At 51.0% G+C, this 23,135-nt stretch overlaps 1 protein-coding gene across 6 annotated transcripts in view; it reads left to right on the forward strand.

The window, feature by feature from the left end:
• NADK (NAD kinase) overlaps positions 1-23,135 on the forward strand; it is an 86,208-nt gene that overhangs the window by 43,611 nt on the left and 19,462 nt on the right. For 4 of the 6 annotated variants that reach the window (XM_069740936.1, XM_069740939.1, XM_069740938.1 and 1 more), the window contains exon 3: positions 13,479-13,562. In XM_069740936.1, the coding sequence (XP_069597037.1) occupies positions 13,479-13,562 (84 nt within the window). Of the gene's footprint in view, positions 1-13,478; positions 13,563-22,215; positions 22,849-23,135 lie in introns of those variants that run through there. The other 2 variants (XM_069740940.1, XM_069740941.1) reach the window with 2 other exon arrangements.

Genomic DNA, 23,135 nt, shown 5'->3' on the forward strand with positions numbered 1-23,135 from the left:
AGCTTCTTTCTCTATCAGCGGTCACGTGGGACCGCTCATTAGAAAAATGAATAGGTGGCTCCACCTCCCATAGGGGTGGAGCCGCCTATTCATTTCTCTAATCAGCGCTGCCGGTGACCGCTGATGGAGAAAGAAGCTGCGGCACCGAAGACCGTGGGACGGGCGGGGACAGCGTGAGGATCGCCAGGACTAGGTGAGTATGTTATATTCATCTGTCCACGTTCCAGCCGCCGGGCGCCGATCCATCTTCCCGGCATCTATCTGCGCTCTGACTGTTCAGGTCAGAGGGCGCGATGACGCACTAGTGTGCGCGGCGCCCTCTGCCTGATCAGTCAGAGCAGAGAGACGCCGGGACCGGACGCCGGGAGCTGCAATCAGCGAGGTGAGTATGGCTTTTTTTTTTTTTTTATTGCAGCAGCAGCGGCCATGGCACAGACTTATACCGAGCATCTATGGGGCAATATGAACGCAGCAGAGCACAGTATGGGGCAGATATGGGGCAATATGAACGCAGCAGAGCACAGTATGGGGCAGATATGGGGATATATGAACGCAGCAGAGCACAGTATGGGGCAGATATGGGGATATATGAACGCAGCAGAGCACAGTATGGGGCAGATATGGGGCAATATGAACGCAGCAGAGCACAGTATGGGGCAGATATGGGGATATATGAATGCAGCAGAGCACAGTATGGGGCAGATATGGGGATATATGAACGCAGCAGAGCACAGTATGGGGCAGATATGGGGATATATGAACGCAGCAGAGCACAGTATGGGGCAGATATGGGGCAATATGAACGCAGCAGAGCACAGTATGGGGCAGATATGGGGATATATGAACGCAGCAGAGCACAGTATGGGGCAGATATGGGGATATATTAACGCAGCAGAGCACAGTATGGGGCAGATATGGGGATATATGAATGCAGCAGAGCACAGTATGGGGCAGATATGGGGATATATGAATGCAGCAGAGCACAGTATGGGGCAGATATGGGGATATATGAACGCAGCAGAGCACAGTATGGGGCAGATATGGGGATATATGAACGCAGCAGAGCACAGTATGGGGCAGATATGGGGCAATATGAACGCAGCAGAGCACAGTATGGGGCAGATATGGGGATATATGAACGCAGCAGAGCACAGTATGGGGCAGATATGGGGATATATGAACGCAGCAGAGCACAGTATGGGGCAGATATGGGGCAATATGAACGCAGCAGAGCACAGTATGGGGCAGATATGGGGATATATGAACGCAGCAGAGCACAGTATGGGGCAGATATGGGGATATATTAACGCAGCAGAGCACAGTATGGGGCAGATATGGGGATATATGAATGCAGCAGAGCACAGTATGGGGCAGATATGGGGATATATGAATGCAGCAGAGCACAGTATGGGGCAGATATGGGGCAATATGAACGCAGCAGAGCACAGTATGGGGCAGATATGGGGCAATATGAACGCAGCAGAGCACAGTATGGGGCAGATATGGGGATATATGAACGCAGCAGAGCACAGTATGGGGCAGATATGGGGATATATGAACGCAGCAGAGCACAGTATGGGGCAGATATGGGGATATATGAACGCAGCAGAGCACAGTATGGGGCAGATATGGGGATATATGAACGCAGCAGAGCACAGTATGGGGCAGATATGGGGATATATGAACGCAGCAGAGCACAGTATGGGGCAGATATGGGGATATATGAACGCAGCACAGCACAGTATGGGGCAGATATGGGGATATATGAACGCAGCAGAGCACAGTATGGGGCAGATATGGGGCAATATGAACGCAGCAGAGCACAGTATAGGGCAGATATGGGGATATATGAACGCAGCAGAGCACAGTATGGGGCAGATATGGGGCAATATGAACGCAGCAGAGCACAGTATGGGGCAGATATGGGGCAATATGAACGCAGCAGAGCACAGTATGGGGCAGATATGGGGCAATATGAACGCAGCAGAGCACAGTATGGGGCAGATATGGGGATATATGAGCGCAGCAGAGCACAGTATGGGGCAGATATGGGGATATATGAACGCAGCACAGCACAGTATGGGGCAGATATAGGGATATATGAACGGGGCAGATATAGGGATATATGAACGCAGCAGAGCACAGTATGGGGCAGATATGGGGATATATGAACGCAGCAGAGCAGAGTATGGGGCAGATATGGGGATATATGAGCGCAGCAGAGCACAGTATGGGGCAGATATGGGGATATATGAGCGCAGCAGAGCACAGTATGGGGCAGATATGGGGATATATGAACGCAGCAGAGCACAGTATGGGGCAGATATGGGGCAATATGAACGCAGCAGAGCACAGTATGGGGCAGATATGGGGATATATGAACGCAGCAGAGCACAGTATGGGGCAGATATGGGGCAATATGAACGCAGCAGAGCACAGTATGGGGCAGATATGGGGCAATATGAACGCAGCAGAGCACAGTATGGGGCAGATATGGGGCAATATGAACGCAGCAGAGCACAGTATGGGGCAGATATGGGGCAATATGAACGCAGCAGAGCACAGTATGGGGCAGATATGGGGATATATGAGCGCAGCAGAGCACAGTATGGGGCAGATATGGGGATATATGAACGCAGCAGAGCACAGTATGGGGCAGATATGGGGATATATGAACGCAGCAGAGCAGAGTATGGGGCAGATATGGGGATATATGAGCGCAGCAGAGCACAGTATGGGGCAGATATGGGGATATATGAGCGCAGCAGAGCACAGTATGGGGCAGATATGGGGATATATAAACGCAGCAGAGCACAGTATGGGGCAGATATGGGGATATATGAACGCAGCTACTGATGTCTCAATTAATTTTACTTTTATTGGTATCTATTTTTATTTTTGAAATTCACCGGTAGTTGCTGCATTTCCACCCTAGGCTTATACTCGAGTCAATAAGTTTTCCCAGTTTTTTGTGGCAAAATTAGGGGGGTCGGCTTATACTCGGGTCAGCTTATGCTCGAGTATATACGGTGTGTGTGTGTGTATATATATATATATATATATATATATTACTAGCTGAAGAGCCCGGCGTTGCCTGGGCATAGTAAATATCTGTGGTTAGTTATAGCACCTCACTTCTCTTATTTTCCCATCACGCCTCTCATTTTCCCCCTCACACCTCTCATTTTCTCCCTCACTCCTCTCATTCCCCCCTAACACTTGTCATTTCAACCTCACATCTGTCATTTTCTGATCACTCCACTATTTTTCCTCACTCCTCTCATTTTGCACTCACACCTTTTCATTTTCACCTCACACCTCTCATTTTCACCTCATTACCTCAGTATATACCTGTGTCATCTCCCTTATATATAGTATATATCTGTATGTCATCTCCTGTATATAGTATATACCTGTATGTCATCTCCCTTGTATATAGTATATACCTGCTGTGTGTCATCTCCCCTAAATATAGTATATACCTGAATGTCATCTCCTTCTATATATAGTATATACCTGTGTGTCATCTCCCCTGTATATAGTATATATCTGTGTGTCATCTCCTCCTGTATATAGTATATACCTGCATGTCATCTTCTATGTATAGCATATACCTGTGTCATCTCCTCCTGTATATAGTATATACCTGTGTCATCTCCCCTGTATATAGTATATATCTGTCATCTCCTCCTGTATATAGTATATACCTGTATGTCATCTCCTCCTGTATATAGTATATACCTGTATGTCATCTCCTCCTGTATATATATGTACCTGTATGTCATCTCCCCTGTATATAGTATATACCTGTGTCATCTCTCCTGTATATAGTATATATCTGTGTGTCATCTCTCCTGTATATAGTATATATGTGTGTCATCTCCTCCTGTATTAGACCTCGTTCACACGTTATTTGCTCAGTATTTTTACCTCAGTATTTGTAAGCTAAATTGGCAGCCTGATAAATCCCCAGCCAACAGGAAGCCCTCCCCCTGGCAGTATATATTAGCTCACACATACACATAATAGACAGGTCATGTGACTGACAGCTGCCGTATTTCCTATATGGTACATTTGTTGTAGTTTGCTTATTAATCAGATTTTTATTTTTGAAGGATAATACCAGACTTGTGTGTGTTTTAGGGCGAGTTTCGTTTGTCAAGTTGTGTGTGTTGAGTTGTGTGTGGCGACATGCATGTAGCGACTTTTGTGAGATGAGTTTTGTGTGGCAACATGCGTGTAGCAACTTTTTGTGTGTCGAGTTGCATGTGACAGGTTAGTGTAGCAAGTTGTGTGCAGCAAGTTTTGCGCATGGCGAGTTTTACGCGTGGTGAGTTTTATGTGTGGTGCCTTTTGAGTATGTGCAAGTTTTGTGTGAGGCAACTTTTGCATGTGTTGCAACTTTTGTGCATGTGGCAATTTTTCCGCGTGTGCAAGTTTTGCGTGTGGCGAGTTTTCCATGAGGTGAGTTTTGCACTTGTGGCGAGTTTTGCAAGAGCCTAGTTTTTGCATTTGGCGAGTTTTGAGTGGTGACTTTTGTGTTTCAACTTATATGTGGCGAGGTTGGTGTATTTGTGGTGAAATGTGTGCTGAGGGTAATATGTGTTCAAGCACGTAGTAGTGTGTGGCGCATTTTGTGCGTGTTCATATCCCCGTGTGTGGTGAGTATCCCATGTCGGGGCCCCACCTTAGCAACTGTACGGTATATACTCTTTGGCGCCATCACTCTCACTCTTTAAGTCCCCCTTGTTCACATCTGGCAGCTGTCAATTTGCCTCCTACACTTTTCCTTTCATTTTTTCCCGTTATGTAGATAGGGGCAAAATTTTTTGGTGAATTGGAAAGCGCGGGGTTAAAATTTCGCTTCACAACATAGCCTATGACGCTCTCGGGGTCCAGACGTGTGACTGTGCAAAATTTTGTGGCTGTAGCTGCGACGGTGCAGATGCCAATCCCGGACACACACACAGTACATACATACACACACACACACACACACACACACATTCAGCTTTATATATTAGATATATATATATATGTGTGTGTATATATGTATATATATATATAATATATATATTTATATATATATTTATTGCAGGTTTTCAGTCTCTGTAAAATGCTGCAAAGAGCCAGATGTGCCCCATACATCAGCAAAACATACAGCTCACTTGCAAAAAACAACAAGCTGTCACTCAGCTCCTGCGACGGAAAAACTTAAAAGGAGCGGACATCGGGGAATGGTGATACGGACCAAATTTTTTTTTTTCTACAAATGCTCCCATTGCAGCAATTCCAGCATTGCAGACCTTTGGCATTCTAGCAGTTAGTTTGCTGAGGTAATCTGGAGAAATGTCCCCCCATGCTTCCAGACGCCCCCCCCCCCCCCCCCACAAGTTGGTTTGGCTTGATGGGCACTTTTTGCACCATACGGTCAAGCTGCTCCCACAACAACTCAATGGGGCTGAGAACTGGTGACTGCGCTGGCCACTCCATTACAGATAGAATACCAGCTGCCTGCTTCTTTCTTAAATAGTTCTTGCATAATTTGGAGGTGTGCTTTGGGTCATTGTCCTGTTGTGGGATGAAATTGGCTCCAATCAAGCGCTGTCCACAAGGTATGGTGTGGTGTTGCAAAATGGAGTGATAGCCTTCCTTATTCAAAATCCCTTTTACCTTGTACAAATTTCCCACTTTACCAGCACCAAAGCAACCCCAGACCATCACATTACCTCCACCATGCTTGACAGATGGCATCAGGCACTCTTCCAGCATCTTTTCCGTTGTTCTGAGTCTCACAAATGTTCTTCTGTGTGATCCAAACACCTCAAACTTGGATTCTTCTGTCCATAACACTTTTTTCCAATCTTCCGCTGTCCAATTTCTGTGTTTTTTTTCCCATATTAATCTTTTCCTTTTATTAGCCAGTCTCATATATGGCTTTTTCTTTGCCACTCTGCCCTGAAGGCCAGCATCCCGGAGTCGTCTCTTCACTGTAGACGTTGACACTGGCATTTTGAGTGTACTATTTAATGAAGCTGCCAGTTGAGGATCTATGAGGCGTCGATTTCTCAAACTACAGACTCTAATGTACTTGTTGCTCAGTTGTGCAGCGGGGCTCCCACTTCTCTTTCTACTCTGGTTAGAGCCTGTTTGTGCTCTCCTCTGAAGGGAGTAGTACACACCATTGTAGGAAATCTTCAGTTTCTTGGCAATTTCTCTCATGGAATAGCCTTCATTTCTAAGAACAAGAATAGACTGTCGAGTTTCACTTGACCGTTCCTTGTTTCTAGCCATTTAATGGAACCAACAAATGTAATTCTCTAGATTCTCAACTAGCTCAAAGAAAGGTCAGGTTTATAGGTTCTCTAATCAGCCAAAACTGATTTCAGCTGTGCTAACATACTTGTACAAAGGTTTTCAAGGGTATTCTAACATCCATTAGCCTTCTACAAAGTTATATAGAAACAGAGGCTGAACACCTCACGATAGGAAGCAGTCCAAAAAACTTTATATATAAAAAATATACATTTTATTCAAAAATACATGGTGCAAGAGAATATAGCAACAACAAATGAAAATACAAAAGGAGGTGTTAAAAGGAAAAGCTCTAAGGTCGGCAGCATAACACCTGGGCCCAATATAATATAAGCATATTTTTCAAAAGTACATCTAAGTGTAAACACCACCCCATCTACTTGCAATATATCGCCGAAGGGAGATAGAAACACATGATATATGGTATAACTAGACGCAGCATGGAGGTACACAGAGTATGGACTTAATAGTCCTACCTCCAGCTGAATGGTAGCTGCGCTGAATGGAACAAGTGATCGCCCGTTATTGCATTTTAATGCAATGTCGTGGCGACAAAAAAAACATAATTCTGGCGTTTCGGATTTTTTTCTCGCTACGCCGTTTAGCGATCAGGTTAATGCTTTTTTTTAATAGATCGGACGATTCTGAACACGGCGATACCAAATACGTGTAGGTTTGGTTCTTTTTTTATTGTTTTATTTAGGATGGGGCGAAAGGGGGGTGATTTAAACTTTTATATTTTTTATATTTTTTTCTTTTTTTTTAAAAACATTTTTTTTTTTACTTGTGCCATGCTTCAATAGCCTCCATGGGAGGCTAGAAGCTGGCATAGCCTGATCGGCTCTGCTACATAGCAGCGATCATCAGATCGCTGCTATGTAGCAGAAATGCAGGTGTGCTGTGAGCGCCGACCACAGGGGGGGCGCTCACAGCTGCCGAGGATCAGTAACCATAGAGGTCTCAAGGACCTCTATGGTTACCTTCCTGATGCATCGCCGACCCCCGATCATGTGACGGGGGTCGGCGATGACGTCATATCCGGCCGCCCGGCCGGATGCGGTAGTTAAATGCCGCTGTCTGTGTTTGACAGCGGCATTTAACAGGTTAATAGCGGCGGGTGAATAGCGATTTCACCCGCCGCTATTGCGCGCACATGTCAGCTGTACAAAACAGCTGACATGTCGCGACTTTGATGTGGGCTCACCGCCGGAGCCTGCATCAAAGGGGGAGACACGACATGCGCCGTACTAGTCTAGTCATTTCATTGGAAGAAAAAAAAAATTCCAAATAAAATGGGTAGCAAAAAACAGATCCCAAACTTATGGGGGTCTGCTGGTAGTTGATTAATATGGCATCCCTGATATTGTCAGGCCACATCTAGGCGCCAGCCCACCAGCACTTTGCAGTTTTACCCATTTAAGAAGAGACCAAACCCCTTTAAATCAATTTTTCCCTCACTGTTTGTCAGTTAAGGATCTTGCAGAAAATGCTGCAGACAGTCCTGTAGGAATCCCCCGGAGAACACAAGGTTTCTTCTCCTCCTGACCAGTTCCATCTTCATCCTGTGACCGATTAAAGCCAGGACCCTCCGTGACCAAGGAACGTGGCTTGACTCTCTATCTTTTTGCGTTGCTGCAGAAAGGGCTCAGTTGGGAGACTTGTGCTGCAGCCACTGTGAACGGGGTTGCTTGACAGTATAATTTGTTTTGGGTTTTTTTAAGGTGTGGATTGAATAAAAATGATAAAGGGAGGCATACTCTCCTTTTAGGGACTTCTGAAGGTCTTCTACGGGTCTGGAAGTGATGTGTACCCCATGTGGAAGTCCCAGCATCGATGCAACCTATAATTGGCTGCAGCGATCAAGTATCTAGAAGCGACAAAGAGAAAATCATTCTAGAATAACCTTCTCTCCTAGTCATAGTCACCTGAACGTTGCAACGGTGCTGGGACTTATGATCGGAGTAGATGCATTTTCTGGAGCAGGCGGAAATCTTTTGGAGGGGCCTCTGCTGCACCCGTGGGTACAGTGACTATGTCTCTGTTTATTATTTTTATTTGACGCTGATTAATTAAAAGTAGTAATTTTATGGTCGAATATCATCTTAAAGGATGAATAAACGATTATCCAGAGGGCGCAGCACAAATACCTGAAAATAATTTGCCGCAAATATAAGGATGAAACTCACTCAATTCATCCAATAAGATAAAACAGTATAAAAGTATAAAAAATATTTGCGCTAAAATTTCAGTAAAAACATAAATCTAAACATAACATTCGAGACACAGAAATCGAATGAACGCCATCTGAAGGACCTTCCAGGACACAGGGGAGAGTATCCCTATACAGTCTACAGGATTGAGGGATCATATCCTTGCACCTATGTCACCACCTGTGAAAGGTTAATACGGTGTTATGTTTTTACTGAAATTTTAGCGCGAATATTTTTATACTTTTATATTGATCATCTTAAAGGATGACTAACATGGGGCCACTGATGATTGTTGCCCTGAAGGGTGCAAGCAATCAGCGATGATTGTGAGTAGCACATGGTCTTTCTGTGTCTGCACGGCTGTCCTCCTCCTCCCGGGTTACACATGGTCTTTCTGTGTCTGCACGGCTGTCCTCCTGGGTAGCACATGGTCTTTCTGTGTCTGTGCGGCCATCCTCCGGGGTAGCACACGGTCTGTGTGTTTGTGCCGCCATCCTCCTGGGTAGCACCCTGTCTGTGCGTGTCTCCACGGCTGTCCTCCTGGGTAGCACACGGTCTGCCTGTGTCTGTGCGGCCGTCCTCCTGGGTAGCACATGGTCTGTGTGTCTGCACGGCTGTCTTCCTGGGTAGCACACTGTCTATGCGTGTCTGCATGGCTGTCCTGGGTAGCACACGGTCTGCCTGTGAATGTGCGGCCATCCTCCTGGGTAGCACACGGTCCTCCCGTGTCTGCGCGGCTGCCCTGCCGGGTAGCACACGGTCTACCAGTGTCTGTGCGGCTGTCCTCCTGGGTAGCACACGGTCTACCAGTGTCTGTGCGGCCGTCCTCCGGGGTAGCACACGGTCTGTGTGTTTGTGCCGCCATCCTCCTGGGTAGCACCCTGTCTGTGCACGTCTCCACAGCTGTCCTCCTGAGTATCACACGGTCTGCCCGTGTCTGCGCGGCTGTCCTCCTGGGTAGCACATGGTCTGTGTGTTTGTGCCGCCATCCTCCTGGGTAGCACATGGTCTTTCTGTGTCTGTGCGGCCGTCCTCCGGGGTAGCACACGGTCTGTGTGTTTGTGCCGCCATCCTCCTGGGTAGCACCCTGTCTGTGCACGTCTCCACAGCTGTCCTCCTGAGTATCACACGGTCTGCCCGTGTCTGCGCGGCTGTCCTCCTGGGTAGCACATGGTCTGTGTGTCTGCACGGCTGTCCTCCTGGGTAGCACATGGTCTGTGTGTCTGCACGGCTGTCTTCCTGGGTAGCACACTGTCTGCCTGTGAATGTGCGGCCATCCTCCTGGGTAGCACACGGTCCTCCCGTGTCTGCGCGGCTGCCCTGCCGGGTAGCACACGGTCTACCAGTGTCTGTGCAGCCGTCCTCCTGGGTTATGCCATTCTCTACACCCCAGTCTCTTCTGTGTCCAGATCTCCAGGCAGACGCACAGCTGGATTGTTCTTGCTGACGGCAGCAGATGTCCTGTATAAAGTGAAGGCTTTGGACACAGAATAGGCTGCAAATCTGCTCTTTATTCAGGTCACTATCCACTGACTAAAGGGGTGGTATTATTTGGGGTATTTATGGCAGACCCTGCTGATTCTCATCTGTCAGGAGGGTCGGAGTCTTGTAACCTCCCAAAAGCAACCATTCCGGGTTCCGGGTCGGTGAGCGACTGCTTAACCTAATAAGATCAACAGAGAAAGATGGCGGCACTTGGTTGTGGCTCTCTCTCATCAACTTTAATTGCCAGCCGTTGGGTAATGTTCACATGCAGCATTTTTATTTACTGCTGTGAGATTTCAGAAATCTTTCATATACGTTTTTTTTTTTTCTTTTTTTCCTGACAGAATTTGAAGACTGCTGGGTTTTTTAAACCAGCAGCGTTTTTTTTTTTTTGTTTGTTTGTTTTTTACCCGTAGAAAGCGATGGAAAAAAGGAAGATATTCGGCATAAAAGCAACGAGCGGTTTGCAGTATTTTTGGTGAATAAAACTAACAAACAAATTACACATGAAATCTGCACCAAAAATGATCAGCAAAACGGGCGTTGTGAATGCAGCGTTTCTACATCCTAGAAAGCAGGTTTTAACTGCAGAAAAAAATGCATCAAAAAACGCTGCTTCTGAACAGAGCCTTAGGTGGATCCAGTGACTGAGAGAGAAGCCTATATGCTATATGGTGCCTCCATAGAGAAAGCACTGGACTAACACTGTGTGGTGCTGACTGGGGAGGAGGGAGGAGGGGCTGACTGGGGCAAATGGCCTGCAAGGGGCGGGACCTACTGTGTGGGGGGGGGGAGATGAAGGGGCCTGAGAGGGGCTGACTGGAGGGGCCTGAGAGGGGCTGACTGAAGGGGCCTGAGGGGGGCTGACTGGAGGGGCCTGAGAGGGGCTGACTGGAGGGGCCTGAGAGGGGCTGACTGGAGGGGGCTGACTGAAGGGGCCTGAGAGGGGCCTGAGAGGGGCTGACTGGAGGGGCCTGAGAGGGGCTGACTGGAGGGGCCTGAGAGGGGCTGACTGGAGGGGCCTGAGAGGGGCTGACTGGAGGGGCCTGAGAGGGGCTGACTGGAGGGGCCTGAGAGGGGCTGACTGGAGGGGCCTGAGAGGGGCTGACTGGAGGGGCCTGAGAGGGGCTGACTGGAGGGGCCTGAGAGAGGGGCTGACTGAAGGGGCCTGAGAGGGGCTGACTGGAGGGGCCTGAGAGGGGCTGACTGGAGGGGCCTGAGAGGGGCTGACTGGAGGGGGCTGACTGAAGGGGCCTGAGAGGGGCCTGAGAGGGGCTGACTGGAGGGGCCTGAGAGGGGCTGACTGGAGGGGCCTGAGAGGGGCTGACTGGAGGGGCCTGAGAGGGGCTGACTGGAGGGGCCTGAGAGAGGGGCTGACTGGAGGGGCCTGAGAGGGGCTGACTGGAGGGGCCTGAGAGGGGCTGACTGGAGGGGCCTGAGAGGGGCTGACTGGAGGGGCCTGAGAGGGGCTGACTGGAGGGGCCTGAGAGGGGCTGACTGGAGGGGCCTGAGAGGGGCTGACTGGAGGGGCCTGAGAGGGGCTGACTGGAGGGGCCTGAGAGGGGGGCTGACTGGAGGGGCCTGAGAGGGGGGCTGACTGGAGGGGCCTGAGAGGGGGGCTGACTGGAGGGGCCTGAGAGGGGGGCTGACTGGAGGGGCCTGAGAGGGGCTGACTGGAGGGGCCTGAGAGGGGCTGACTGGAGGGGCCTGAGAGGGGCTGACTGGAGGGGCCTGAGAGGGGCTGCCTGGAGGGGAGGGTGTGTGTGAAGGGGGCTGACTGGAGGGGGAAGTGTGTGGAGGGGCTGACTGGAGGGGCTGACTGGAGGGGCCTGAGAGGGGCTGACTGGAGGGGGAAGTGTGTGGAGGGGCCTGAGAGGGGCTGACTGGAGGGGAGGGGGTGTGTGAAGGGGGCTGACTGGAGGGGGAAGTGTGTGGAGGGGCTGGAGAGGGGCTGACTGGAGGGGGAAGTGTGTGGAGGGGCCTGAGAGAGGGGCTGACTGGAGGGGCCTGAGAGGGGCTGACTGGAGGGGAGGGGTGAGTGTGAAGGGGGCTGACTGGAGGGGAGTGTGTGTGAAGAGGCCTGAGAGGGGCTGACTGGAGGGGCATGTGGAAGACCTGGAAGGGTCTGACTTGGGGGCGGGGAATATGAAAGGGGCCGACTTGAGGGGAGGTTTTGCTATGAACGCCCATATCAGTATCCGATCACTGAGGGTCTGAGTCCTAGCCCCCTGACTGCCAACTGATGAGCTGCTCGGTTGGAGCCGCGGTGTTCTGGCGAGGTCTGCGGCTACTTCATTGTTGGCCGGCTCCACTCCGTACCTTTTGTGGCTGTGCCTGGTATTCTGCTGATCAGTGGGAGTCGGACCCCCATACATCTGATCCATAATGAATCAGATAAATAATAATGTAACAATGATGGACTCTTCTGTGCCACTTCTCTCCTGTGTTTCTTGTCTCCATCCATTGCACATGTTTGCGGTCTGGGTTCCTCCTTGCTGTAATCTGATGTTTGTTGTTTCCATCCAGCACTAGGTGGTTAATGTCGGTGCTGGATGTGAGTAAGCATGACTGTGCAGAGCCGGAGTGGCGCCTCCTCCACCTCTCCTGTATTGTGCTGCTCCCGGCCCTTGGACCTCGGCTCCAGTTCCCGTGATGTGACATGGGATCTTGTCCTTTGCACGTCAGCTTTTGTGATGCCCCTTCTGTGTTACAAAGCATTTCCTCCCCTCTTATGCAACGTTTCCATAGTTCTTCGCCTTTTCTGCAAATGTTAAAAGAAGGAACATAAGAAAAAAAAACATCTGAACACGGTTAAATTAGATATCGTAATCTGTGTTATTCTTACATAGACCCTTAAAGGGATTGTCAGAGCTTAGAAAAGAAAGACCGCCGCACTTTCATCTCTTGGCCTGCAATACCAGGCACATCCTTCAGACAAGGGTGGCGCTGCTTTTAGTAGGTAATAAAGCCTTCACTCATCAGGCTTCAAAAGCCAAGAAGCCGCTTAGAAGAAGTAACCGGTCCATTCTTCAGGCGGCTTCTGCTTGGAATCCTCTCGCTAGTGTTACATGCATGAAATAAAGAAAAAGCCGCCAAAATGACCATGGAGACTGCAAAGAAGACGCTTCAGGAAAAACACCACTATTTTCCTAAAGCGTTTTCTGCTTGGAGCGGGTCGGCTGGTGTTTACAAGACATTGTGTGCACATACCCCTGGGGTTAATAGAAGAGAGGGAGGAGGGGGATGCAGCTGCAGATTCTCAGTATTTTAGTAGCACAGCAGGAGAGGTGAAAGAAGGAGCAACTTTTTTTTTTTATTCTCCAATGATTTCCATAATGTTTTGTTTTTTTACTATTTAAATATAAAATTATCTTGTTTATTTCTCTGGTTTAGACTCATTTTAGATCTGCAGTTTCCTGAGATTGCATCTCACAACTGTCTGTTTTTTTTTTCCTTTCCTCTATGCAGGAGAACCAGATCCATGCATGGACCATGCCCAGTAACCACATTCGGACCAAAGGCCTGTATGCTGCAGAATCCAAAAGCGATCATGTAAGTAGTTGCCCACGAGCTGCTTACTGTCATCCGTGCTGTCAGTGTTCACATCGCACTTTTCTGGGTTCTCTCCTGCGATTACTATACCTGGACGCATTAATGGCAGCCATAGGGCTGTCAGCTTGTGGGTCAGTATTACTGCAGATCTGCACACATTGATTAACGGGCACCTGATTTCTGCATTTCAACTTTTCCTGGCCACAAACTTAGAACCGGGGGAAAAAATCGGTGATAGTTGAGCCCCAGCACGGAGACCCACAGTGGGGTAGTATGGGGTAGTGCTGAACGCTCTATGCCGTCCATCTTTTCCTGTTTGTTTGTTTGTTTGTTTTTTTAATGTTGAGTCCAGTCCCCGGGAGGTTTGGGGTCAGAGCAGGGCACTTGGGTGGAGTAATTAATCGTCTGGGTTCAGTAAATATTCGGAGCAGTCGGCGCGGTTGGCATTTCTTCCATACTGAGCCCTGTGATTCACACTTGATGTGAACGCTACAGCAATATTGACTCTGCAGGCTTTGTTGTACTGGGCAAACACGGGAGGGAAATCACATTGATCTTATGATTTTTTAGGCAAATAAAGTTCTAAATAAGTTCTCGTTATTTGGGAAGAGCGACAGCCGCAGGTCACGTCACCACCTTACTCCACCGTGGCCAGAACCCCCCGAGGTCCTCTGGCTTCTTAGCGGATGAGTGCAGGGTCAGTTTCCACTGCATCTCATTATCATTTATTTATTCATATTTAGAGCACTGTCCTATTCCACAGCGCTGTACAGACATCATCACTGTCCCTATCGGGGCTCACAATCTACATTCCCTATATCAGTATGTCTTAGGACTGTGGGAGGAAACCCACACAAACATGGGGAGAGCATAGAAACTCCTTGCATGTTGTCCTTGGTGGGATTTGACCCCAGGACTCCAGCGCTGCAAAGCAACAGTGCTAACCACTGCGCCACCATATGGTGGTAACCACTACTGAGCCACCGTATGGTGGTAACCACTGAGCCACCGTATGGTGGTAACCACTGAGCCACCGTATGGTGGTAACCACTGAGCCACCGTATGGTGGGAACCACTGCGCCACCGTATGGTGGTAACCACTGCGCCACCATATGGTGGTAACCACTGAGCCACCATATGGTGGTAACCACTACTGAGCCACCATATAGTGGTAACCACTGAGCCACCGTATGGTGGTAACCACTGAGCCACCGTATGGTGGTAACCACTGAGCCACCATATGGTGGGAACCACTGCGCCACCATATGGTGGTAACCACTACTGAGCCACCATATAGTGGTAACCACTGAGCCACCATATGGTGGTAACCACTGAGCCACCATATGGTGGTAACCACTGCCCCCCTCTCCTCACAGGAGTGCTTGGCTGCAGTTGCTCCTTTTTTAGGTCCCCTCTGTAGGGGCTCACAGCGCAGTAACTGCTTTTCCTAGTTGGTTTTCTAAACCCAAATGTCTGCGCATAAAATCTCCCAAAATTCGAAAAATCCTGCCCTTATTGCTGAAACTGCGCTACTCTGGTCTACAGGCAGTGCCGGTTATTGCTTCTAATCTCCATTCCAATAAATCTGACGGTGCTGCAATACCAGACACTGCCTGGAGACAAGAGTGGCGCTGTAGATCCCCCTCAATTACTGCTAATTAGTCCCCATACTGTTACCAACATGCACCACACAGTCTGCCCAGAGCCGCACGTCACTGCTGGTTCTTGCCTACGGCTCCCATCATGGGTCCTTACACACGCCACTGCTTCATGTAATAAAATCTGTGTATTTCAGACGTCGCTTCTGTAAAAAATGACCTTTGATTTGGAGATAATAAGCCGGGTATGATCAGTGCAGTAAATATGGAGCCTTTTACACAACAGGCCGCGGTGCCATTCAGACATATAGCAGAGATTTTAAAAACCAGGACGTTGGTTTAAAACTAAAGCAAAGAGCCGCTATCGGCCATAAACCTACTTTAAATTTTCTTTGACTTTCCTTGTTGCTATGGTTACTTTTGTTTATTGTACCAGTTGTGACTTGTATTGTTCAAGATTATTGTACTTGTCTTTTATTATGTATACCCCTCCTCACATGTAAAGCACCATGGAATAAATGGCGCTATAATAATAAATAATAATTTACGATTGTTGTCTGTGCCCTCTGCTGGACGCTCAGGGCATTACTCGCTGACTCCTCTATCTGTACAATATATACTTTTTTTTTGTTATTTTAATCTAATGGAAAGTACATTTTGACCTGAGAAGAGACGTATTAATTTAGATTATCTGGCATAAAAAAAAGCGTTTTAAGCCTCTTATCTAAATAATTGTGACAGTCGAAGGTTTATTAATAGTTTTTATAGGTTTTACTTCCCGTAAGTCATCGGTGCTCTGACGTGGATTTTTCCTGCCTCCTTATGTTGTATATTTCTTTATGACACATAAATAGAGAGGTGTCAATAGTTTCGTGTAATCTTATAAAAACCCTGTAATCTTGATAATGGGATCATTTAGGACCTCAATTAACCGCAGCAGACATCAAATAATATAAAAATAACCTTCCAGTAATTGCCGAATGCCAAAGACATTTCTGCGTGGAGAGGCCTGTTTGCATTATGTCCTATAGAGAGCAGTTCAGTTCACTTCTGCATATCCACCATATTCACAGCTGCATTCACAGTTCCAAATGCTTCAGAGCTGAAATCGCCCAGCCTTTTCCAGACTGCTCAATGTTTGCATGTAGATTTCTATGATGTATTCACACCAGGCTCTGTACTGTATGTAATCTGAGATCAAATAAAACTCCCCTATTATCGGAGGTGCGGGGTTCACCTCCTCAGCCGCAGTCCCCTATTATCAGAGGTGCAGGGTTCACCTCCTCAGCCGCAGTCCCCTATTATCAGAGGTTCGGGGTTCACCTCCTCAGCCGCAGTCCCCTATTATCAGAGGTTCGGGGTTCACCTCCTCAGCCTCAGTCCCCTATTATCAGAGGTGCGGGGTTCACCTCCTCAGCCTCAGTCCCCTATTATCAGAGGTTCGGGGTTCACCTCCTCAGCCTCAGTCCCCTATTATCAGAGGTTCGGGGTTCACCTCCTCAGCCTCAGTCCCCTATTATCGGAGGTGTGGGGTTCGTCTCCTGAGCCTCAGTCCCCTATTATCAGAGGTGCGGGGTTCGTCTCCTCAGCCGCAGTCCCCTATTATCAGAGGTGCGGGGTTCACCTCCTCAGCCGCAGTCCCCTATTATCAGAGGTGCGGGGTTCACCTCCTCAGCCGCAGTCCCCTATTATCAGAGGTTCGGGGTTCACCTCCTCAGCCTCAGTCCCCTATTATCAGAGGTGCGGGGTTCACCTCCTCAGCCTCAGTCCCCTATTATCAGAGGTGCGGGGTTCGTCTCCTCAGCTGCAGTCCCCTATTATCGGAGGTGTGGGGTTCGTCTCCTGAGCCGCAGTCCCCTATTATCGGAGGTGTGGGGTTCGTCTCCTCAGCCGCAGTCTTGTATTATCGGAGGTGCGGGGTTTGCCGCCTCAGACCCCTATTATCAGAGGTGCGGGGTTCGTCTCCTCAGCCGCAGTCTTGTATTATCGGAGGTGCGGGGTTCGCCTCCTCAGCCTCAGACCCCTATTATCAGAGGTGCAGGGTTCGTCTCCTCAGCCGCAGTCCCCTATTATCAGAGGTGCGGGGTTCGCCTCCTCAGCCTCAGTCCCCTATTATCAGAGGTGCGGGGTTCGTCTCCTCAGCCGCAGTCCCCTATTATCAGAGGTGCGGGATTCGTCTCATCAGCCGCAGTCCCCTATTATCGGAGGTGCGGGGTTCGTCTCCTCAGCCGCAGTCTTGTATTATCGGAGGTGCGGGGTTCGCCTCCTCAGCCTCAGACCCCTATTATCAGAGGTGCGGGGTTCGTCTCCTCAGCCGCAGTCCCCTATTATCAGAGGTGCGGGGTTCACCTCCTCAGCCGCAGTCCCCTATTATCAGAGGTGCGGGGTTCACCTCCTCAGCCGCAGTCCCCTATTATCAGAGGTTCGGGGTTCACCTCCTCAGCCTCAGTCCCCTATTATCAGAGGTGCGGGGTTCACCTCCTCAGCCTCAGTCCCCTATTATCAGAGGTGCGGGGTTCGTCTCCTCAGCTGCAGTCCCCTATTATCGGAGGTGCGGGGTTCGTCTCCTGAGCCGCAGTCCCCTATTATCGGAGGTGTGGGGTTCGTCTCCTCAGCCGCAGTCTTGTATTATCGGAGGTGCGGGGTTTGCCGCCTCAGACCCCTATTATCAGAGGTGCGGGGTTCGTCTCCTCAGCCGCAGTCTTGTATTATCGGAGGTGCGGGGTTCGCCTCCTCAGCCTCAGACCCCTATTATCAGAGGTGCAGGGTTCATCTCCTCAGCCGCAGTCCCCTATTATCAGAGGTGCGGGGTTCGCCTCCTCAGCCTCAGTCCCCTATTATCAGAGGTGCGGGGTTCGTCTCCTCAGCCGCAGTCCCCTATTATCAGAGGTGCGGGATTCGTCTCATCAGCCGCAGTCCCCTATTATCGGAGGTGCGGGGTTCGTCTCCTCAGCCGCAGTCTTGTATTATCGGAGGTGCGGGGTTCGCCTCCTCAGCCTCAGACCCCTATTATCAGAGGTGCGGGGTTCGTCTCCTCAGCCGCAGTCCCCTATTATCAGAGGTGCGGGGTTCGCCTCCTCAGCCGCAGTCCCCCATTATCGGAGGTGCGGGGTTCGTCTCCTCAGCCGCAGTCCCCTATTATCAGAGGTGCAGGGTTCACCTCCTCAGCCGCAGTCCCCTATTATCAGAGGTTCGGGGTTCACCTCCTCAGCCGCAGTCCCCTATTATCAGAGGTTCGGGGTTCACCTCCTCAGCCTCAGTCCCCTATTATCAGAGGTGCGGGGTTCACCTCCTCAGCCTCAGTCCCCTATTATCAGAGGTTCGGGGTTCACCTCCTCAGCCTCAGTCCCCTATTATCAGAGGTTCGGGGTTCACCTCCTCAGCCTCAGTCCCCTATTATCGGAGGTGTGGGGTTCGTCTCCTGAGCCGCAGTCCCCTATTATCAGAGGTGCGGGGTTCGTCTCCTCAGCCGCAGTCCCCTATTATCAGAGGTGCGGGGTTCACCTCCTCAGCCGCAGTCCCCTATTATCAGAGGTGCGGGGTTCACCTCCTCAGCCGCAGTCCCCTATTATCAGAGGTTCGGGGTTCACCTCCTCAGCCTCAGTCCCCTATTATCAGAGGTGCGGGGTTCACCTCCTCAGCCTCAGTCCCCTATTATCAGAGGTGCGGGGTTCGTCTCCTCAGCTGCAGTCCCCTATTATCGGAGGTGTGGGGTTCGTCTCCTGAGCCGCAGTCCCCTATTATCGGAGGTGTGGGGTTCGTCTCCTCAGCCGCAGTCTTGTATTATCGGAGGTGCGGGGTTTGCCGCCTCAGACCCCTATTATCAGAGGTGCGGGGTTCGTCTCCTCAGCCGCAGTCTTGTATTATCGGAGGTGCGGGGTTTGCCGCCTCAGACCCCTATTATCAGAGGTGCGGGGTTCGTCTCCTCAGCCGCAGTCTTGTATTATCGGAGGTGCGGGGTTCGCCTCCTCAGCCTCAGACCCCTATTATCAGAGGTGCAGGGTTCGTCTCCTCAGCCGCAGTCCCCTATTATCAGAGGTGCGGGGTTCGCCTCCTCAGCCTCAGTCCCCTATTATCAGAGGTGCGGGGTTCGTCTCCTCAGCCGCAGTCCCCTATTATCAGAGGTGCGGGATTCGTCTCATCAGCCGCAGTCCCCTATTATCAGAGGTGCGGGGTTCGTCTCCTCAGCCGCAGTCTTGTATTATCGGAGGTGCGGGGTTCGCCTCCTCAGCCTCAGACCCCTATTATCAGAGGTGCGGGGTTCGTCTCCTCAGCCGCAGTCCCCTATTATCAGAGGTGCGGGGTTCGCCTCCTCAGCCGCAGTCCCCCATTATCGGAGGTGCGGGGTTCGTCTCCTCAGCCGCAGTCCCCTATTATCAGAGGTGCGGGGTTCGCCTCCTCAGCCTCAGTCCCCTATTATCGGAGGTGCGGGTTTCGTCTCCTCAGCCGCAGTCTTGTGTTATCGGAGGTGCGGGGTTCGCCTCCTCAGCCTCAGACCCCTATTATCAGAGGTGCAGGGTTCGTCTCCTCAGCTACAGTCCCCTATTATCGGAGGTGTGGGGTTTGTTTCCTCAGCCGCAGTCCCCTATTATCAGGTGCGGGGTTCGCCTCCTCAGCCTCAGTCCCCTATTATCAGAGGTGCGGGGTTCGTCTCCTCAGCCGCAGTCCCCTATTATCGGAGGTGCGGGTTCGTCTCCTCAGCCGCAGTCCCCTATTATCGGAGGTGCGGGTTCGTCTCCTCAGCCTCAGACCCCTATTATCGGAGGTGCGGGGTTCGTCTCCTCAGCCTCAGTCCCCTATTATCGGAGGTGCGGGGTTCGTCTCCTCAGCCGCAGACCCCTATTGTCAGGTGTGGGGGTTCGTCTCCTCAGCCGCAGTCCCCTATTATCAGAGGTGCGAGGTTCGCCTCCTCAGCCTCAGTCCCCTATTATCGGAGGTGCGGGGTTCGTCTCCTTAGCCTCAGTCCCCTATTATCGGAGGTGCGGGGTTCGTCTCCTCAGCCGCAGTCCCCTATTATCGGAGGTGCGGGGTTTGTCTCCTCAGCCGCAGTCCCCTATTATCAGAGGTGCGGGGTTCGCCTCCTCAGCCTCAGTCCCCCATTATCGGAGGTGCGGGGTTCGTCTCCTCAGCCTCAGACCCCTATTATCGGAGGTGTGGGGTTCGTCTCCTTAGCCTCAGTCCCCTATTATCGGAGGTGCGGGGTTCGTCTCCTCAGCCGCAGTCCCCTATTATCAGAGGTGCGGGGTTCGTCTTCTCAGCTGCAGTCCCCCATTATCGGAGGTGCGGGGTTCGTCTTCTCAGCTGCAGTCCCCCATTATCGGAGGTGCGGGGTTCGTCTTCTCAGCCGCAGTCCCCCATTATCGGAGGTGCGGGGTTCGTCTCCTCAGCCGCAGTCCCCTATTATCGGAGGTGCGGGGTTCGTCTCCTCAGCCGCAGTCCCCTATTATCGGAGGTGCGGAGTTCGTCTCCTCAGCCGCAGTCCCCTATTATCGGAGGTGCGGGGTTCGTCTCCTCAGCCTCAGACCCCTATTATCGGAGGTGCGGGGTTCGTCTTCTCAGCTGCAGTCCCCCATTATCGGAGGTGCGGGGTTCGTCTTCTCAGCCGCAGTCCCCCATTATCGGAGGTGCGGGGTTCGTCGCCTCAGACCCCTATTATCGGAGGTGCGGGGTTCGTCTCCTCAGCCGCAGTCCCCCATTATCGGAGGTGCGGGGTTCGTCTTCTCAGCCGCAGTCCCCTATTATCGGAGGTGCGGGGTTCGTCTCCTCAGCTACAGTCCCCTATTATCGGAGGTGTGGGGTTTGTTTCCTCAGCCGCAGTCCCCTATTATCAGGTGCGGGGTTCGCCTCCTCAGCCTCAGTCCCCTATTATCAGAGGTGCGGGGTTCGTCTCCTCAGCCGCAGTCCCCTATTATCGGAGGTGCGGGTTCGTCTCCTCAGCCGCAGTCCCCTATTATCGGAGGTGCGGGTTCGTCTCCTCAGCCTCAGACCCCTATTATCGGAGGTGCGGGGTTCGTCTCCTCAGCCTCAGTCCCCTATTATCGGAGGTGCGGGGTTCGTCTCCTCAGCCGCAGTCCCCCATTATCGGAGGTGCGGGGTTCGTCGCCTCAGACCCCTATTATCGGAGGTGCGGGGTTCGTCTTCTCAGCCGCAGTCCCCCATTATCGGAGGTGCGGGGTTCGTCTTCTCAGCCGCAGTCCCCTATTATCGGAGGTGCGGGGTTCGTCTTCTCAGCTGCAGTCCCCCATTATCGGAGGTGCGGGGTTCGTCTTCTCAGCCGCAGTCCCCCATTATCGGAGGTGCGGGGTTCGTCTTCTCAGCTGCAGTCCCCCATTATCGGAGGTGCGGGGTTCGTCTCCTCAGCCGCAGTCCCCTATTATCGGAGGTGCGGGGTTCGTCTCCTCAGCCGCAGTCCCCCATTATCGGAGGTGCGGGGTTCGTCTCCTCAGCCGCAGTCCCCTATTATCAGAGGTGCGGGGTTCGCCTCCTCAGCCTCAGTCCCCCATTATCGGAGGTGCGGGGTTCGTCTCCTCAGCCTCAGACCCCTATTATTGGAGGTGCGGGGTTCGTCTCCTCAGCCGCAGTCTTGTATTATCGGAGGTCCGGTCTTTTAGACTATGTGCACACTTTAGGTATTTGCAGCTGACATCTCGGCACCATAAATTTGTCTCTTGGCAGGAAAAACGCTGCATAAAATACTTAAGTTTTGATACTTTTTTTTTCCCCCCAATTTGGATGAAAAATGCGGAAAAACTACTTCAAATCTGCAAGGAAAAAGTAATCAGCGTGTTACTGAGGCGTCTGCAGTCCCATTCACTTTGCTGGCACTGTCAGCAGAAACGCGCCGTGTGAACGAGCCCGTAGTCCTGGTGTAATCCTCCGTCACCGGATTGGGGAACAGGACGGACTTTGTTCCTGGTAATATGACGGTGTCCCTACAGCGAGTGCATCACTTACTCCCCTCCCTCCACCTGATGGAGCCGCTCTCCTCCTACTGGGCAGGATCAGTCTTATGTAATAGTCTTCTGGTGTTAAGGGGCCGTGCGCTGGCTGCCTGCCATACTGAGCCGGAGTACCTGGACGAGCCTTCATTGATTCTTCACTGCCCCCCCATCCTCGTCCGACCACCTTCTATAAACTCGCCGAGCTCCTAGGACAAGCGGCTGTCGTCTGCGCCGAGCGGGGAATCTGCTCAAGTCACTCATTGACTTTTTCTTTTTTTTTTTTTTCCCTTCTTAAGGAAGTTTGTGCGTCTTAAGATTTGCAAAAGGAGCGGCCCATCCCCTGGAATGGCCGATAACCGTGCGGAGGCTCGGCGAGCTCTCACTCTGCTGCTGTCACCATTTAGCAACACGTGCAGCTGTTTTCACTTACGCCCCCGGGGTACAAGACCCCACAACCAAGATCTCCTCCTGTAGAAATGACTTGATCTGGAATTGTCACGGTCTCATCCTGGCTGCCTGACAGAGGGGAAGACGTTGCCCCCATTTTGGTTTTTTTTTGTTTTTTTTCCACCCTCCTATCCGTCTTTTTGGATTTTTTTTTTTGCTCTGCACGAGGTCTTCCTGCCAATAACATCATCCCAAAATTAATTTATTTTTTTCTTTGCCGTCAGTGAGATTTATGCAAGACACCATGAAGATTTTTGACAAAGTGAAGCCAAGAAACCTTCCCAAGAATACCTGGCACTGGTCAGTAGTATCTCCAGCCGGCCCACCCCATGGCGTCCCCCCGGGGTGGTATAAGTGGTGGTGGGGGGGATTATTGTGCTTCGTCAGCATGAATAAGGGCATAATGTGAGCACAGAATGGACCCGGGGAATCCACAGATCCCAGGGCAGCTTTCCAGGCATGTCGTGCTGCCCCGGCTCTGCTTATTCTGCAGTTGTGGACGCCGTCTGATTTCACCAGAACGTGCCCTTCTGGACGGGATGGGCAGCAATGTCTGTATACTTCTTCCTTTTTAGACTACGCTTATC

This window comes from Ranitomeya imitator, chromosome 10 (assembly GCF_032444005.1).
Source record: "Ranitomeya imitator isolate aRanImi1 chromosome 10, aRanImi1.pri, whole genome shotgun sequence".
Classification (NCBI taxonomy): Eukaryota; Metazoa; Chordata; class Amphibia; order Anura; family Dendrobatidae; genus Ranitomeya; species Ranitomeya imitator.